A 20566-nucleotide genomic window follows, 5' to 3' on the forward strand; every position below is an offset into this window, starting at 1 on the left:
TGGAAAATTAATAAAAATTATAAAAAAAAGAGCGGTAGACTCGTAATCTGGTGAACGGGGTTCGCGTCTCCGCTCCTCCACATGCAGCTGCTGGGTGACCTTGAGCTAGTCAACCTTCTCTGAAGTCTCTCAGCCTCACTTACCTCACAGAGTGTTTGTTGTGGGGGAAGAAGGGAAAGGAGATTGTTAGCCACTTTGAGACTCCTTAGGGTAGTGATAAAGCAGGATATCAAATCCAAACTCCTCTTCTTCTTCTACCCCTGTTCTACTGCAAAGGATTGCAACAGCTGCTGGGCTCATAGTAGAAGGCATTCTCACTGAATGCCATCATGGTCAGGGATGGACTGAATGTGCAACTTCCGTTTAAGTCTTGATTTGGCTTGACATTTTTATAGAAGAAACAGAGGTACCCTACAACTTCGCTATAAGATGGGAGGCTCTTTAATCGCTGTCCTGAGTATGACCTGTTTTCATGAACCATGTTTGAAATCATTAAAACTGGACACTTGAATAAAAAGAGACACAACCCACCTGGACATCTTTATACTTTTCTTGTAAGTCCATAAGCCTGTGATAAGCTTTAATAGCTTCTGAAAACTCTCCAACGTCTGTACTGGTGAGAATGTAATTTTCCCAAATCTGCCAGTGCTCATAATTACACTTGAGAGCTTCCTGAAGGGTCCGGAATGCTTTAATTCTGGTTCAAAATTAAATAAGTTAAAACACACAAGGATTTATGCTTTGCCATTCAATTCCTGCCTCCTCGCCCCGCCCTTATTCACTTCTTCAGAAGGTTTATCATTTTAAAAATTGTATCTACAAAGAAGACCACAATCTTAAGAGTTGCTTTGCTGATTTGACATGAGATGGATGATTCCCTTCCCTTTATACCAGCATGCTTCATGCCATAACCTTTATTGCTGTTATCTGTTGGCAGGGCTCCCCATCACACATAATCACAGTGACATGAGAGATGCTTCCCTGTTGTGTGATCCCATACAGCTGAGTGCAGCACCTGTCTGCAAAAGAGGCTGCCAATTGCAAAGGAACAATCCACATTATTGTATCATTTGCATTCAGGGCACGACATTGCAGGAGAGAGACTGCTCCACAGGGAAACAACTCTCACAATGCTGGGCTATATGTGAAGGGGGTTCTAGATTTTCCAGTGACAGCATTTGAATGTAGTAAAAATCGCTTTCCAACAATTATTTTGCTGTATTCCCCCCACCTTGAAATCTATTATACCAGGGGGGAAACCATACACGTATAAGACAATCCATTTTGTTATTTTTCCGTGAAATATCTGCTAGTCTAGTATTTATGGAAGATTACTACACTTCTCCTTTACAAATAGGCTAAAGCAGATAAACAAGCAGAGAATGCTGCTTGTTTAAAGATGAATATGTGTGCTTTTCTCAGCCAGGATGAAAAACAAAAGGTTTTGACATTGTTAAACTATAGTACTCACAGATTTGCTATTTGCCACCTACTATTCTTAATCGCGTTGTTAGAATGTTAATTTTTTTACATGTTATTTTAATCCCATTGGCATAGACCAGGGGTCAACAACCTTTTTCAGCCGTGGGCTGGTCAACCATGGGCTCAGACTGTGGGCTCAGACCATGTGGTGGGCCGGCCTATATTTTGAAGGGGAAAAAATGAACTAATTCCTATGCCCCACAAACAACCCAGAGATGCATTTTAAATAAAAGGACACATTCTACTTGTGTAAAAACACGCTGATTCCTGGACTGTCCGCAGGCTGGACTGAGAAGGCGATTGGGCCGGCCCCGGCCCCCGGGCCTTAGGTTGCCTACCCCTGGCATAGACAGTTCCCCTCTTACTTCTTACACTGTATTTTGTAAGTCTTGATTAAATGGTAAGTCATCTTGATTTTGTTTTGCGAATGAGAAATTGAATAGTAGCTTTCAATGACAGAAACTGATCAAGTGCTAAATATGGAACACCATTTTTTGTGCAAATCTCTGCCAGGTGAAATTTCACCACAGCTCTTGCTCTGTGAGCTAATTTATAAGAAGAGATAAGAGACACAAGATGGGGATGTCATTCCAGTTAAGGGAACAATACAGGTACATAAAGAGTCCAGAAATTGCACCATGGCATGTGAAGGGAGAACAAAGGGATCAGATTAATCACTCTCTGGATAAAAAAAAATTTACTTGCTGACTTAAAAATTAGCCACCTTAGAAACCTATGTAGCCTCCACAGAGAGATTTAGAAGTTCTAGTCTGATAAATGTTCTAGTCTGATTTTCTTCATTTAGGTAATTGGCTATAAAGTTTCTCGGGGATACTTCTACATACTCTGAAAGTTGCTGAAAAGGACATTTGTCTGAAAAGGACACTTGAACAAACATTTGTATCTCTTTACATCTTTTTTTTTTTGTTCCTTGCAGTCTCCGTAGCAACTGCATCTTTCAGTCTGTATGTTCCATAAATATGTCTAAGGGCCTCTTGAACTTATTTATGGCTTTTGGTTCAATGCACTTTCTTGGCAATTTGTTTCCTGTGTCCACAACTTTGTGAACTCCCTGTTCATTTTCTCATTTTCAGTTTGCTTCCAGAAAGCAGATAAATTGTTCACAGTGATGCAAGGGGGTTGGGGGTGGGGGAGAGAGAGAGAGGAATCAAGAATTATTTTTTTTAATTCTCATTTTTCTCCCTTGCCTTTTTAAGTTGCATTCTTTTTGGTAGATGATTAATGGGACACAGCCTGAGCAACCAAAAAATTATCTTGACAACTTACTTATGATACCGAACTTCTGAAAGAACTGCATTATCGAAAAGGTATCTACTCCAGACATCATTACATAAACTGAGCAAGCATACAGAACTAAGAAATCGGGTCCCTTCACAAGATTTATTAATGGCTTCTTCTAGGGAGCAGAAAACAAGTGGCTTATTATGCAGGTTGATACCATCTGCTACCATGAGGCTAGTGCTAAAACTGCCAACTTCCCCCTTGATTATGTGACTACAATAGGCATCCTTAGCTAGATATTTTTTCCAAAGGGACTGAAATCAGATTTAGATGCCAGCTTGCTTTTTTTAAAAAGTAAGAATGCAGTTATGTACATAAATATTTATATGCCCCATTCTCTGCCATTTGCACACCACCTGAAACTGGCCAAAAGCAGAATTCACAATAAACCCTGCAACTAACAAGTAATAAAAACAGCCGGCTAAAAATTCCACAGTTAATGACATTACAGTTATTAAGAATACTGAAACGCATTTTGGAAAAGCCAGGTGGGTCAGTGGGAGGGGATATGCACCCCATAGATACAGCACTCTGTAGAGTGGGGGTCCACAATACAGAAAAGCGTGGGCATTTGATTCCGCAGGGCTCTTTTGTGTAAAGGGTCAGGATGCAGAGCAGGGCCTCCCTTGCACGATGAGGTCAGTACAGCACTTGTAATTAACAGTATCCTGTGCAATAAATTCTATATTGCGACACCCAGTTTGGGGAGGAATCTAAACAGTTGCTTTTCCTTTTCAAAGGCTTTTCAATGATATCTCTACCTTTCTAATGCTCCTCGTGGTGGGAGGCTTGTCCTAGAGGTGATCATAAAGTGGATCACGAGGGAAGCATGCCCAGGAGCTGGGAGGAATTGGGGGGAAAGCTGGAGAGGGAGGAAACCAGCACTGTTTACTTTGGAAGCAGCAGTTACTAATCCCTTTGATGTACTTACTTCTGTTTTAATCTGATATATGCAGTTGATAAATTGTTCCAAGCCTCGGCGTTCTGTGGGGAAAACAAATTCATGAAGGAGAGAGCAAACATACAGGAGTTTAATGATACCTATTTAAACACTGAGCACATTAAATTTGTGTTTTTATTGGAAAACACTGATTTGTGTCTCAACATATTTGACATTCATAAATTTGACTGTTAAATTATAGCACCAATCAATAGGCTGATTTTGAGAGAATTTTAAAGCATATGCCACTCAAGGGATTACCTTTGCTTGATTCATAGCCATTAGGAGTATGGCAAGTTTTAGGATAGTGCCCATATCTAAGAATTTTTTTTTAGGTTGTTGCAGTATAAAACTAGTGTAACAGTAGAAACAGTGGCATACCAGGCAGTATTATTTTGACAGGACATTGAACAATAACCTTAAAAATAGTCTGAGAATTTGGGACATATTAGAAGAGCACAGACCTGACTAGGCCTGGGCGATATATCAATGCATCACCCAGGACTGGTATGAGGAGCAGACTGTGATGTCGGTTTCACTCAGTGGTATATCGCTGACAAAACTGCTACATTTCCTGAGTCCCTTCACTAGCAGCGTCTGATGGAAGAAGTCAATAGTTCCTTCCTCCAGTGGGTGCTGCTGGCAGAGGGACAGATATATCGCTGAGTGAAATTGCCATCCCACTCTGCCCTCATACGATGGAGAGGGAGAAAAAAGCGCCTCGCTGATACAGCTTGTTCCTCTCTCTGCATCTTTAAACTGTTCGACTGAGGAGTGTTGCCCCTCCTCGCTGCAAGCAGTTAAAGGAGCCCTGGTGCTCCACTGGGGGTGGGGGGGGAGTGTTCCCTTCCCCCTGGTGAGTGATGCAAACAAGCTGCATTGTCCTAGCCTGCGAGCCTGGGTGAAACCGCCTCAGCTCTTGAGGTGAGAGCTGGAGCAGTTTCACCCAGTGTCTCATGGGCAGAGGCCAATGCAGCTTGTTTTTTCAACATTGCAGTATATCGCTAAACTGCGATGTTTAGCTGGCGATACACATAGAATCATAGAATCATAGAATCATAGAGTTGGAAGAGACCACAAGGGCCATCGAGTCCAACCCCCTGCCAAGCAGGAAACACCATCAGAGCACTCCTGACATATGGTTGTCAAGCCTCTGCTTAAAGACCTCCAAAGTAGGAGACTCCACCACACTCCTTGGCAGCAAATTCCACTGTCGAACAGCTCTCACTGTCAGGAAGTTCTTCCTAATGTTTAGGTGGAATCTTCTTTCTTGTAGTTTGGATCCATTGCTCCGTGTCCGCTTCTCCGGAGCAGCAGAAAACAACCTTTCTCCCTCCTCCATGTGACATCCTTTTATATATTTGAACATGGCTATCATATCACCCCTTAACCTCCTCTTCTCCAGGCTAAACATGCCCAGCTCCCTTAGCCGTTCCTCATAAGGCATCGTTTCCAGGCCTTTGACCATTTTGGTTGCCCTCCTCTGGACACGTTCCAGTTTGTCAGTGTCCTTCTTGAATTGTGGTGCCCAGAACTGGACACAGTACTCCAGGTGTGGTCTGACCAGAGCAGAATACAGTGGCACTATTACTTCCCTTGATCTAGATGCTATACTCCTATTGATGCAGCCCAGAATTGCATTGGCTTTTTTAGCTGCCGCGTCACACTGTTGGCTCATGTCAAGTTTGTGGTCAACCAAGACTCCTAGATCCTTTTCACATGTACTGCTCTCAAGCCAGGTGTCACCCATCTTGTATTTGTGCCTCTCATTTTTTTTGCCCAAGTGCAATACTTTACATTTCTCCCTGTTAAAATTCATCTTGTTTGTTTTTGCCCAGTTCTCTAATCTGTCAAGGTCGTTTTGAAGTGTGATCCTGTCCTCTGGGGTGTTAGCCACCCCTCCCAGTTTGGTGTCATCTGCAAATTTGATCAGGATGCCCTTGAGTCCATCATCCAAGTCATTGATAAAGATGTTGAATAAGACCGGGCCCAAGACAGAACCCTGTGGCACCCCACTAGTCACTCTTCTCCAGGATGAAGAGGAACCATTGATGAGCACCCTTTGGGTTCGGTCAGTCAGCCAGTTACAAATCCACTGAGTGGTAGCATAGTCAAGACCGCATTTTACCAGCTTCTTTACAAGAATATCATGGGGCACCTTGTCAAATGCCTTGCTGAAATCAAGGTAGGCTACATCCACTGCGTTCCCTTCATCTACCAGGCTTGTAATTCTGTCAAAAAACGAGATCAGATTAGTCTGACATGACTTATTTTTCAGAAATCCATGCTGACTATTGGTGATCACAGCATTCCTTTCTAGGTGCTCACAGACTGTTTGCTTAATGATCTGCTCCAGAATCTTCCCTGCTATTGATGTCAGACTGACTGGGCGGTAATTATTTGGGTCCTCTCTTTTCCCCTTTTTGAAAATAGGGACAACATTTGCCCTCCTCCAGTCTGCCGGGACTTCGCCTGTTCTCCAGGAATTCTCAAAGATGACTGCCAGTGGTTCTGAGATCACATCTGCCAGTTCTTTTAATACTCTTGGATGCAGTTCATCTGGCCCTGGAGACTTGAATACATCTAAACTAGCCAAATATTCTTGTACTATCTCCTTAGTTATTCTGGGCTGTGTTTCCTTTGCTGAATCATTTGCTCCAAATTCTTCAGGTCGGGCATTGTTTTCTTTATCGGAGAAGACTGAGGCAAAGAAGGCATTGAGTAGTTCAGCCCTTTTGTGTCCCCTGTTTGCATTTCACCATCTTCTCCTCTGAGTGACCCCATTGTTTCTTTGTTCTTCCTTTTGCTACGAACATACCCATAAAAGCCTTTTTTGTTGCTTTTAACCTCTCTAGCAAGCCTGAGTTCATTCTGTGCTTTAGCTTTTCTGACTTTGTGTCTACACGTGCTGGCTATTTGTTTGAATTCCTCTTTGGTGGTTTCCCCCCTTTTCCATTTTTTGTACACATCCTTTTTTAATCTTAATTCAGTTAAAAGTTCTTTAGATAGCCACCCTGGCTTCTTTAGGCACCTTCCATGTTTCCGTCTCATTGGTATTGCCTGACGTTGTGCTTTTAGTATCTCCCTCTTAACAAACTCCCAGCCATCATGAACTCCCTTTCCTTTTAGTATTGTTGTCCATGGGATCTCACCCAGCACTTCCCTAAGTTTTATGAAGTCGGCTTTCTTAAAGTCAAGAAATTGAGTCCTAGTATGCTTGGCTGCTCCTTTCCGCTGTATAGTAAACTTCAGAAGAGCATGATCACTCGCGCCTAATGATCCTTCCACTTCTACCCCACTAACCAGGTCATCAACATTGGTTAGGACCAGATCTAAAATGGCTGTTCCTCTTGTTGCTTCTCCCACTTTCTGGACAATGAAGTTGTCTGCAAGGCCAGTGAGGAATCTGTTTGACCTTATGCTCTTGGCTGAGTTTGACGTCCAACAAATATCCGGGTAATTGAAGTCCCCCATTACTACTATCTCCCTTCCTTTTGCATGCTTGGCCATCTGTTCCAGGAAGGCATCATCTATGTCCTCCGTTTGGCTTGGGGATCTATAGTAAACTCCCACAATGAGGTCTCTGTTATTCTTCTCTCCCTTAATTTTGACCCAAATGCTCTCACTTTGGCTTTGAGGATCTAAATCTTGGATCTCTTCACAGGTATACACATCCCTGACATATAACGCCACTCCTCCTCCTTTCTTGTCTGGTCTGTTTCTCTGAAATAGATTGTATCCCCCCATTATTACATTCCAATCGTGGGACTTATCCCAACACCGTAATGTTGAAAAGCTGATATCGCCCAGCCCTAGACCTGACACACTTTCTCAGACTGAGAATGATTATAATTTCGTTTGGGGCAGTGCTCCAATGTTAATTACTGATTTTGCCCAGTTTAACATTAATGAGGATAAACCACAGCAAGCCACGGGTTTTGTGTCCTCCCTCCACCAACCCACCAGCTGTGAGGAGGCTGCAAACCTTCACTTCTATTTTAGATTAACCAGTTTAGTGTTACACCTGATCCATGAGAACATAAGAATAACCTGTTGGATCATGTCAATGGCCCATCCAGTCCAGCATCCTGTTCTTAGGTGCCTGTGAGAAACCAGCAAGCAGAACAGGGGACCAAGAGCGCACTCCCCTCTTGTAGTTTACAGCAACTAGTATTTGGAAGTAGCATTCACCACAAACTGTGGGCGATCTCAACTATGTGATGCAGAAACAAGCCAGCTTCTTAAACTTTGGTTTGCCGTTGTCTCATTTCAACAAGACATAGTTAAAATGAATCACAGCCCGGCAGGTTCAGACAACATGGCCAGCTATAGTTAATCTAAAACACAAGGAAAGACTTTGGAACTCCTCTTCGCAGCTGCACTGGGTGGGTGGGTGGGAAGAATTGAGCAGAGGCTTGCTTTGTCTTGTTCTTGTAACACTAAACTACGGTTACAGTTAGGGGAAGAGAAGAGGAGGAATGAAACAGGGCTCTGTGTTGCTCTGACAATCCCTGCATGTTGTGGCAGCTACACCCAACTCAGCAATGGATTGTTGTAGTTGCCGTCTCATAGATAAAAATATTTTTAAATAAACAAGCTTAAAAGTCTACGAAAGCTTGACAATGATAACCAATATATTTTTAATCAAATGCTTTCCTGGGTTAAAGCAATTTGTTGGACTGCTAGCCCACACTCTAACAGCACTAACTCCTTCCTTAAGTATCCTCCTCCCATGACAGAAAGCCGAAAGGGAATGGTCTTTTTCTGTGGTGGCTCCATGGCTTTGCAATTCTTTCCCTTCAGATCTGTATTAGGGTAAACATGCTGCATGGGTTTCAGAAGGCACTGAAAATGTATATTTTTATATTAGCCTTCCAGGTGTGATATTGTTTTACAGGCTAGATTATATAGCTTTATTTTGTTTTTACTGGCTTGTTTATTGATCAGTCTATTTATTATTCAACTCACATTGGATGGGCTTGCCCAGAAAAGTGATTTAAAAAAATACTGTTAAACAGAATCAAAGCAACACCAATGTTACCTTAAACTTATTGTACTTACGTCAGGTTCCAATATCACACAGCGCTGAAATGCTCTGGCAGCACCTTCATAATCTTCCAAAGCTAAGTAGGCACAGCCCAAGGAAAACCACACACCTAACTGAAAGGTCAGCAAGAGGGAGCATACAAAAACAAAACAACAATTGCAGTGTTTGCCTGGAAAACTGGTTCTGTTTTCTTGTGCAAAAGGCCACTTTTATTGGAGTTACCCCAAGGTATGTTATCTAACTAAAGCCATAGGTCTGATGGAGCTTCAAGAGTCAATCTGCAGGTTGGACACTCAACAAAAGATACAGCAGCCACTTCTTGGCTGTGATGCCACCATCAGAAAGGGCAATAAGGGGATGCAGCTGTGATGATGCAAATAGCCACAGAGACACCAGTTTGTATAATACATTCTTCTTGCAAATGTGATTGTTGTGGAAACTGAAGGAACAGAATGTAGTGGCAAAACTAACCAAGAATAGGTTCCAACAAAAATCTTGTAAATGACATATTTATGTAAAATTCATTGTGCGGAAATAGCATTTTGCCACTGCCAGCCCACCATAATCCCCTTCATTGTTTCGTTATTAATACTTTGCCACATAGAGATAATAAAACCATATTAAATTGATTTTTAAAAGAAGAGCAGGTGTCCCTGAGGGGAAATAATTACTAAAACTCACATTCTGCTCTCAAAAGGGTCTCTTTCTGACACAGCTGACCTGGTCCAACAAACCAAATTTTGTGTGCTGGGTGACAAGCTCCTAGTCCCTCTTCCCCTCCTGCAGCAGCCTCTCTCAGTTTCCCATGAAATCTTAACCGGGAAATGAGTTTAAAGGTTCAGATACCCCCCAACTGCAGAGAGCTTCTCTCTAAAACAGTGCCACTCGTAAGCTGGCCCCACAGCACCATATGCTAGGCTGCATCTTTGCATAGGTCAGAAGAGAGCTATTTTTCAACGGTATCAATGATGAAATACAGAATAGAGTAATCTTAGGCCGTTAAAATTTGAAAGTCCAGATAAAGCAGTATTGGGGGTTTTTCCTGCCAAAGGGAGGCCTGTGTGTGTGTGTGTGTGTGTGTGTGTGCCTCTGTCTAATTAGAGGCAGCATTGGAATGATTCTATAGAGACACATTTTTCCGAGGAAGAAAGGGTATTGCCACTGAATTGCAGGAAGTATGTTTAAGTCATCTTTGTAGGAGATGGAGGCCTTTAGAGGGCCCAACAGTGAAATAATTGCAAAGAAAAGCTGGAGTGAGAGAAACCATGACTTCCGTAGGCAATTATGTTGGTTGGAATGGGATCTGGCAAATCACTCACAACTGCAAAAAAAAAATCCCCCAAACCCTGAGGCTCTGAATAATCACTAAATGCAGGGGGATGTTTCCGGTAGCAAACTATTTCCCTGAACCGCAGTTGCAAACAAGAGGGAATACAGCATGAGAAACATTTCAAGGGAAATTTTCACCTGGAACAAGCTTCCTACCTTCCTACTTTAAACGCCCCCCCCCAAAAAAAGTGGCTTATATATTTGCACTACTGATTGCAGAGAATAAGTACTAATTAGTAGCCTCGTTTTGTCAATCTCTTGATTGGTTTTGGTATGCCTTGCATCCTTGTGGCCACTACTTGCCACATGGGTACAGACACTATGAATTTCTATTTGGATTTCATGTTTAAGATACCATATTCTATGTATGGTTCAAGAGTATATTGCTTCTCCACTGCCTAAGCAGTTTGCTAACACAAACTAGAATCACACCTCTTATATGGGTTCATGTCAGTAGTTCTTCAAATAACTCTTTATCATGTAAGCGAAGGAATTCAAGCTTACAACGTGCAGATGTGTGAAAAAAGGTCAGAATTAATTCTGCTTTTGAAACTGCTGCTTTGATTGAAGTGTTAACTTTGGAACTACACTCAAGAACAAAGCAAATGTTGGCACATGCATCTCACGTTAAAAAAAAAAGAGCCTTACAAAGGCAGTTTGTGGTTTTATTCTTGTTCTTGTGTTTGGTTTTAATAGATCTTGTTGTTTCTATTATTACTTTGTTAAGTCACTTTGACACATTTTCATGTAAAATAAATGATGAATGGATGTAATAAATAATGATGGAGCCTAGACTAAGCACATTTATTACAAATGCCCAAAGGAAGTGGAAATATTAATTGTTTTATACTATGGCTTATTTATATACCACTTTTTGATCAAAGAGTGACCCATAGCAGTGAATGGTGCATTAATACAAAAAAGTCACTTTAAAATGCAACAAATGCGCAGTCAAACATCAAAACAGCAGCAACATAATACTTGATAGCGGCCTACTTGCAGTGAATTGGCCCAAATGTGATGATGATAGACGTCTCATTTAACCCAGCCACTCCTTTTCACCTCAACCTTTAGTTTAGGGTCTAATTACCGTATTTTTCGCTCCATAGGACGCACCGGACCATAGGACGCACCGGACCATAGGAGGGGGAGAACAGGGAATTTTTCTCTCTCTTGTTCTCCCCCTCTAAAACAAGGTGCGTTCAAGGTACATTCACCAGAGCTTGTGGGGCTGGCGGTGGGGGGAAGCGCTGCTTCAAAGATCCCTGAAGCCTTTGGAGCGCAGCACCCTGCTGCCCTGGAGAGGTTTGCGCGCAGCCGTCCCCAAGCTAGAGCAGCGAGACAGAGCCGTCCGTCTCGCTGTTCTGGCTTGGGAACAGCCTTGCTAGCTTCTGCAGGACAGCAGGGTGAAGGCACCCCGCTGCCCTGCAGAGGTTTGCGCGCAGCCGTCCCCAAGCTAGAGCAGCGAGACAGAGCCCTCCGGAGTGCTCCGTCTTCCTGTTCTGGCTTTGGGCTTAGCGGCGCAGCCTGCATTCACTCTATAGGACGCACACACATTTCCCCTTAATTTTTGGAGGGGGAAATGTGCGTCCTATAGAACGAAAAATACGGTAAGTAGATTTTCAAACTCAAATTTTCAGTTGCTGACCTTCAATGCATCATAATAGCGCTTTCCCCAACAGAAGAAACATGCAAACATGGGTTGCATGAAAATATTATGTAAGGCTGTTTGCACAGCACGGATTTCCTACCCAGTCCTTCCTAATATAGCTGCCTAAGAAGCCTCTCCCAGAGGACTGAATCATAGAGATAGAAGGACCCACAAGGGTCATCTACTCCAACCCCCTGTAATGCAGGAATCTTTTGTCAAATATGTGGCTCATACCCATGACCCTGAGATTAAGAGTCTCACGCTCTACCGACTGAGATATCCCAGTAACAGGGAAGGCCTCTGATGTGGGTATGGGAAGCTGCAATGCAACGGGACAGGGATCTCTGAAAACTAGGTGGTGGCAGCTGCACAAATGAGAATATCTGAATGAAACGTTTTGCCTATACTGTACTTGAAAAAAATAAATTCATGATTAGACCACTACTTCTTCAAAGTGATGGAAAATATTTTTATTAGTTACCAACTGCTCTTTACGTAGCTTTGAATGAATCACCTTACATAACGGGCCCAGCTCACACGTCACAGTAAACCACAGTTAATGGTTTACTATGAATTGCCAAGCTGGGCTGGCTGTCTCCTCCCCACTAGCATGTGGAGGAAACAAATCAGGATCCATAGCTCAGCATTACATCCAGACCAGAGACTGCGGTTTGCTTTGCTCCAGCAAACTATATTTTATGACTTCTGCCATGAAGTTCTGTGGGTGGTTTAAATAAAGATGTCCAAAATAACCAAAATACAAATCAAACCATAGAATCATTAATCTTTTTAGCTACTGGTGATTTTAATAAGCTTCTGAAAATTTTAAATACCTGTTTTTAATTGCTTTTAATTGACAATTTTAATGTTTTATTTTATATTTTTGTAAGCCACTTAAAGGTGTTCTGACAATTCAAGTGATATATAAATTTTGTTAAATAGATAGATAGATAGATAGATAAGGGAAAAAACTTATTCAAACACAACAGAGCATTAAAAACAGAGTGTCAGGTTACCAAAGTCATCTAAAGAAAGCCACAAATACGGTGACAGACAATCCTCCCTGGGAAGGCTATTCCATATCCAGGGTGCTACTACTGAAAAGGTCCTATCCCTGGTGGATGCCCACCTCACTTCATTTGGTGGGCCCAACTAGAACAGGGTATCTGAAGAGGATTTTAAGGTTTAGGTAAGTACATATTGGAGAAGGAAGTCTTTTAGGTAACCATGTCCTAAGGCTTTTAGGACTTTAAAAGGATATATATGGCAGGAGATGTGACACTTAAGACACACACCATTATTATTATTATTATTATTATTATTATTATTATTATTATTATTATTACCCCGCCATCTGGTTGGGTTTCCCCAGCCACACTGGGCGCCTTACAGCATATCTAAAAACAAAGCGTTGAGAAGAGGGCTGCCTTCAGATGTCTTCTAAAAGTTGTGTAATTCTTCAGAAGCCAGCACACAACTATATTGTAAAAAGTTCTTATTGTCTTACCTGCATGGGGTTGATCTTCACGGATTGCTCAAAGCACTCTATACATTCCTTGAAGTTCCTGTTGCGAAGGTGGAGAAGGCCTTTGGAGCGCTGAGCCCGGGCACTGCGGTGCTTTGACAATTCCCAAGCTTTGTCATAGTAAGAATGGTCTTTAAGGACATCCCCAAGCAAGCAATATAAACTCGGTGTTTCTTTCTTCTCTATCTCCCGCCTCAAAATTTCTTCTGCCTATGGAAAGAAAGCACCATTTTTAACACCGCTTTCAGAGAGAGGATCACTTGGTTAGCTGCCAGATGTGTGAGGTAGAAAGTAGTCTTTCAGAAGCCCAGAAATGGCTGTAATTATACTGGACAGGTGCATGTTTTGTTTTCATTTTCTACAAGAAATGTCAGCATGCACAATACTCTTTAGCAGTACTGGCTTCCGATTTTGAGGGCCCCTGGGCAGGCTGACTTCAGTGGGTTCCCCAAGGCACTGACCACCCCTCACGCCTCTGATCCATAATGCTATACAAGAGGGGTTGTCAACCAATGTGCGATGGCACCCTGGGGTGCCTTGAATGATGGTCAGGGGTGCTGCGGGCAACACTGGCCTCTGTCCCTCTTCCCTTTCCTTCCTCCTCTGATGCCCTCTTGTGACTGCCTCCCCAAGGTTTGCACAGCCATTTAGTGCAGCAGCCCTGGCTATAAGCTCCACAGGCAAATGGCGCCTCTGGGAGGCAGCTCTCTTTGGGGCGGAGGGTGGTGGTGGCTTCCCAGAGGCCTCCCAAGAAGAGGGGAGAGGAGGCTGAGGGGACACTCCACAAAGGAGGGTGTTTGAAAAGGGGTGAGGGCTTGCCAGCTCTGCAGGCAAGGGGTGACACATTTGGGCTCCTGAGCCCCACAGGGGCGCCACAGAAAGAATGTAGATGTTGAAGGGAGCAGTGGACTCAAAAAGGTTGAAAACCTCTGCTATACAATTTGGCACCTGGGTCTATATCCTGCTTCCCTATAAGTTCTACTGAATTCAAGCAATATTTGTTGTCATTAGGGAGTTGGTTTCAGAACTGTGTCCATTCTGAAACATATTTTGCAACCAAGAGCAATGCACATGGGGGGGGGGAGGACTTGTTACGTTTTGCAAGAAAAATACAAGACTGAATCAAATCAAAGGTGAAAATGGCATGATTGCTGCAAAACCTGCTTGTCGAGAATTATTAAGGCTGCACAATAACTTTTCTAAAGGAACAAGAAACAGCTTGAGTTAGAGAGCAGCCATGGGGAGGCAGTTAAAGATCCAGGCAATTCTTTCTTCCCCCCTCTCTTTGGAGCAACAGTCTACAGTGTGAATAAACATCTCTGAGGTGAAAAGTGCACAGCGACCCGCTCCTTTTCCTCATCCTTGCATAAGACTCTCTCAAATCCAGGTCACTGAGTGGTAGTGCCTAGTACTGTATGCTAGATATGCAGGCCAGCCATTCAGTAATATTAAACATTCTAGTTCACAAAATTGTACCTCTGAGGAAACCTGGACTAAATCTGTAGTGAATTCTTTTTCCTATCTGAAGTGGAGGGGTACAGTTCAGTGATATGCTTAGCTTCAAACCCTGGCAACTCCAAGCCAAAGATGGTGCAAGACTGAGTTAAGCCAAGCAAACACAAGACCTAATTTTCAAGCCTACTCTGTGGTAGTGATGACCTCAAGGTGACAATACTACTTTGTCACCATTGTATCTACTCTGTGGTGTCCATTGGAGTTTCCCCCCAAACTATTCAAGGTCTTCTCTAGCTTGGTCTGCAGAGTGATGTAAAGAAGTGTCCCAGTAGTCTGTTGCAACTTATTTGCTAGGCATTTGGGGGATAGAGTTGCTCATATCCGCCTAAACTCGTATGCCACTAATTCTACTGTTAAGTCTTTGGATGTGTCCAGTACAATGTTTTGCCCTGTTTTATTTAACAAGTTCCACTCATGGAGGCCTGGTGATGTGGACGAGATCTTGGTGGGGTGAGGCTATCACTCATTTGCATAACCCTTGCCCTTTATGTCTTCTAATATTCAGCAGCACTAGAATGACAAGCAGAGTCCAGGAAGTAATTAATGCCTCCTTGTGAGAGGCAATTAGGAGAAAGCTCCTAAAAGATTTTAACACCCATGCCACGGTTGATCATAAATATCTACTTTTGAGGAATGTTAACTGGATGGTTGCTGTGCAGCTCCAGACACCATTGTTTTCAGTTACCAGATCTGAGCTGAACTCATAGACCTCTCACACAAAAACCCACTCCTGCTTAGCCTTCTTCATTTCAGCAGACTAATTTACTTGGAAAAGGTAATTTTGCTGTTGCTATTATTAAACCATTGGAAGTCAGAAACCCTTGCTGATCTATTGCAAATCACCCAGAGGTCCACCAGCAGATCCCAAAGTACCGTATTTTTCGCTCTATAAGACACACCAGACCATAAGACGCACTTAGTTTTTGGAGGAGGAAAACAAGAAAAAAAAATATTCTGAATCCCAGAAGCCAGAACAGCAAGAGGGATCACTGTGCAGCGAAAGCAGCATTCCCTCTTGCTGTTCTGGCTTCTGGGATAGCTGCACAGCCTGAATTCGCTCCATAAGACGCACACACATTTCCTCTTACTTTTTAGGAGGGGAAAAGTGAGTCTTATAGAGCGAAAAATACAGTACCTTCTCCCTACCATACAGTATCAGTAATAAATGCAAGTTGCCTACTATGTATACATTACTGACTTTTTGTAATCTCCTGGCCACCAAATTATTCCAAGGAAACAATGCTGGAATCCTACCATGGCCATGTACTGATCATATCCAAATATTTCCCTCTTGTCCCCCCCCCCCGCTTAGTGACATGCTGCTTTTTATAGAAAGTTGTTTTTATAAGTTGGTTTGAGTTCATTTTTTTGAAAGAAGTGACTAATAAATAAAACAAAAACAAAAAACAAAATAAAATACTACTCTGACCACTGAAAAAACAATTTACAGAAGAATCACAACTTTACGTAATGGTGATAACTATCTGTTTGATTTTTAAAAGGAAAATAATGAACTTTAACAGAAGCTCTTCATTTCAAAAAGTTCTTCTGACTAAGCACAAATTAAAGGTAAAGGTAAAGGGACCCCTGACCATTAGGTCCAGTCGCGGATGACTCTGGGGTTGCGGTGCTCATCTTGCTTTATTGGCCGAGGGAGCCGGCGTACAGCTTATCTACTTGCACTTTGACATGTTTTGAACTCTAGGTGGGCAGGAGTTGAGACCAAGCAACAGGAGCTCACCCCGTTGCGGGGATTCGAACCACCGACCTTCTGATCGGCAAGCCCTAGGTTTTGTGGTTTAGACCACAGCGCCACCCGTGTCCCTCTAAGCACAAATTAAATTGCCCTTAAAGCTTACAGATAAAGAGCTCCCAGTTGTGTTTCACACAGAACTTGAAGCCTTGTTTCTAGTATTCTAAAGTCTTATTGCAGAATTAGTTGAATGTATTTTCAAAAATTACGCAATTGCCAATTATGAAATATTTTAATCCAGATGCCTTCCTTATCCACTCTCCAAATACTGTTTTCTTATCTCTTGACACAAATGGAAAATATTGGCCTAAACTTTTCTTCTTGATGGGCTCCTTGCTTGTGCCAGAGCAATATGAGAATCCTAACAGACTTTGGCACCAAGACACATACTTGTTCATTTTGTAATTACCAGATTTAGATATTTACTCAGAAGAGTATGCAAAGCATGGGAGAAGTTCCACATTATTTATATCACAAGTTCGGGCTGCAATCCTAATACCATTTACCTGGGAGTAAGCCCCATTGAATCCGGTAGGGTATTTCTGAGTATATAGGGTTAGGATTGCACTGTTAGAGATTTCCATCCAAAATCCTTCAATCTATTGTTTAACTGCAGCCTCTACACCTTTGCAACTAAATATCTATGGGCAGGGGAAGATGAAGTGAAGATAGTGGAATATGTATTTCTGAAAAATGAAAATCACAACAGAGTCTAATGTTCTAGTCTCTGCAAGTATAACTTCCTTTTAAATAGTTTTGTTGAAGAACTGCTGTTGCCTTTGTGACACAAGATGTAAAGAAATTCATGAAAATATGTAATTACAGTGGTACCTCGGGTTAAGTACTTAATTCGTTTCGGAGGTCCGTTCTTAACCTGAAACTGTTCTTAACCTGAAGCACCACTTTAGCTAATGGGGCCTCCTGCTGCTGCTGCGCCGCCGAAGCACAATTTCTGTTCTCTTCCTGAAGCAAAGTTCTTAACCCGAGGTAATACTTCTGGGTTAGCAGAGTCTGTAACCTGAAGCGTATGTAACCCGAGGTACCACTGTATTAGCTTATAAAAGAATGACCCTCCACACACACACACACACACACACACACACACACACACACACCAGCTCTCTAGAGCATCAGAAATTGCAAACACTAGACACAGTATGCTGGGTATACTGGACATTTGTCAAGACACAGAACCAACAAGATGTCTGAGAAACCCAATGTCTGAAAAATTAAAATACACACTAGTCAGTCTACATATCCAGCTGTTAGGGAAGCAAATATGTGGATACAGATGGCAATTAATAAATGTAGACACTGGATGGTTTCCCCAGAACATCCTGTCTGGTTTCCAAGCTCATGCATTTTTTTGGAATTCACACTAAGAAACGCTTTTCTGTGATGTTTTACAGAGCAGGATTGCTATTTCTGGGCCAAAATTCATAGACAAGCCCCTCCTCATATGTGGTGTGTGTGTGTGTGTGTGTGTGTGTGTGTGTGTGTGTAGAGAGATGAGCTAAAATCCATGCAACAACATCAACATAAATTTTAAGCAAAATAAAACAAATCCTTCCAGTAGCACCTTAGAGACCAACTAAGTTTGTTATTGGTATGAGCTTCTGTGTGTATCTGAAGAAGTGTGCATGCACACAAAAGCTCATACCAATAACAAACTTAGTTGGTCTCTAAGGTGCTACTGGAAGGATTTGTTTTATTTTGTTTCGACTACGACAGACCAACACGGCTACCTACCTGTAACTGTAAATTTTAAGGTTCTGTTTCCCCAGACTTCTTTGCCCCCATACAGAAAATCCAGAGACTAAGAATGCAACATAGTGGGTTTCCAAGATGCCCTAAGTGCCACTCAACACAGTATAGACTAGCTGGTTGGAAAGTGGCAGTGAGAGAAACATTGTGCTTAAGAAGCTAGCGGGCCACTGTGTATACTCAAGGTTTGTGGAATTCCTGCATTAGAGACAACTTTGTTACAGGAAAGCTTGGTTCAATTGGAACTCTGCATGCATCCCAGAATTGTTTGTCTGTTTTGGCTCTGCTGCGAGCAACAAGTGAAACACCACTGCAAATCAATCAGAGGAAGCTGTGGCCGTTCAAGCTAAGTATATTTCTATCAGGAGAAGTTCTAGTGATTCCTACCAAATAACCTCTCCATAGTAGTAGATGTGCAGGAAAATTTCCTCACCGTAACCACTGTGCATAATGATATGTCCAAGCTTAATTAGTCCCTCTGTCACATCTAGTGCAGACAGATGCCCTTATTTAGCACTAATTAGTTCCTAAGGCAATGACAGTAAGGTATCCTTTTAGCAAGCATCTTCCAGTGTGGGGTAAGTGGATCATTCCTAAATTGCCTGGGAAATGCCTTTTCCTTCCCCCACACCTCATTCATCTGGCTGCAAGTTCTGATTGGTCAGAGATCCTTTGTGACCTCCCAGACACAACTTGGTGGGGAATTCATACTGTGATGTTTAATGACATCATACTACTGGTATTCTTTGCCATGCAATGAGCCTTGTACCCCAGTCCTGTCCTTAATGAGATCACAACCGTTAGGCAATCCCGTTCCTATAACAGGGCACCCTTCAGTTCCCACTTTGTTCAGCCTTCTGCCCAGGAGACTGCTTCAAGGCACTATTCAAACCTGCGCCAGCCCTGCAGATTTCTGTAGGCGCAAGACCTCTACTTCATTTCCACTCTTATCCCCAATCTTCCCCACTCTCTTTCCCTTCAGCATTTCCCCATTTGTCTTTTTCTATGAACAAACGGCTGATGTAGACATCAAGATTGAGGCTGCAGAATTCTGAGGTGGAAGAATGAACTAGCCTTTGTGGGTGCCATTTTTAAAAATGCTCTTCTATGTAAGTTGCCAGCGAATACATGAAGGAGACATATTGCAATACAGCTCCCTCCCTTTGTGCTAGTTTATTATTGGCATGGATTTTTTTAAATTTTTATTTTTACCCTCTACCAGTGGTGGTCTGAAATGGAACAACCTGTTCAGTTCTTCACCTCAGTTCTCTGCCACCTCATTCTGTTGTTTTCATAGGCAATTCTTGTGTTGTTGGAGGTTAAATTAGCCTTGCCGCCTCAGCCAGTTCCTTTTGTATGCCAGACTTGACCCTGTGGGAAGGGGATACTTGCAGAAGTGGGAAGACATGGATGGCTTTGGTACTAAGCACTCTTTCAATTTCTAGGGAGGATCTTAACAGTAGCCCTGGGACCATGGGAGGAAGGAAGAGGAGAGGAAAGCATGAGAGAAAGAAGGTCACAGGCAAGAAAGTCAGGAACCCCAAAACCTCTAATCAGAGAGACCAGAAGGAAGTCCTTTGCCTCTCTGTCATTTTGTAGAGTTTTTACAATGAGTTTTCGCAATGACAAATATCATCCGACCTGGCTCATTTGCTTCAGCTATCTGGAATTGCCTCCCACTCATTCACTCCTGCTCTCTGTTTACAAGAACATTGTGATACAGATCTTGGCTCAACTTAGTAGTTGCACTTCATGATCTTCTGGTACTTTTCAATTCTGGGATTCTAGGGAAGAACTTTCATGCAAGTCCATCACATCAGTCTTTGTAGTAGTTCATAAATACTGTTCAGAATAATTTTATAAAAATTTATGGGAAGCAGTTTTCCTTCTCATAATGACCCTTACCATATGTTCCAGTGAAAGGAAGTTGCTTCCTGCAGGGCGCTGATGTACATGTACTTGTGCATGTATTCAACTCTGGGGTACATTATGTACAAACACAGTGAAAATAAGTAGATGTACTCTACCTTTCCATGCTGTCCTGCTCTTTCATAGCAGATAACTACATCCTCCCACATTTCAAGCTTTTCAAAGATCTGCAGAGCTGAACTGGTACATCCAAGGTCAAATAGTAAGCTTGCAAGCTGCCGCTGCAAAGGAAAATATTGAAAAATTCAAATCCAGAATTTCCCCCTAGAAAACCATTTAGCAGAATATATATAAGGTGGAAAATACCGTATTTTTTGCACCATAACACT

General features: G+C 42.4%; 1 protein-coding gene across 1 annotated transcript in view; it reads right to left on the bottom strand.

Annotated features, from left to right (window-relative positions):
- Window positions 1-20566, bottom strand: part of TTC27 (tetratricopeptide repeat domain 27) — a 91723-nt gene that overhangs the window by 20407 nt on the left and 50750 nt on the right. Inside the window, exons 12-16 of the mRNA XM_082216234.1 lie at window positions 20336-20458; window positions 13259-13486; window positions 8786-8884; window positions 3716-3768; window positions 532-697 (exon numbers count right to left, since the gene is read on the bottom strand). Of these exons, the coding sequence (XP_082072360.1) occupies window positions 532-697; window positions 3716-3768; window positions 8786-8884; window positions 13259-13486; window positions 20336-20458 (669 nt within the window). The remainder of the gene's footprint in view (window positions 1-531; window positions 698-3715; window positions 3769-8785; window positions 8885-13258; window positions 13487-20335; window positions 20459-20566) is intronic.

Source organism: Podarcis vaucheri (genome assembly GCF_965113315.1).
Source record: "Podarcis vaucheri genome assembly, chromosome: 3".
Classification (NCBI taxonomy): domain Eukaryota; kingdom Metazoa; phylum Chordata; class Lepidosauria; order Squamata; family Lacertidae; genus Podarcis; species Podarcis vaucheri.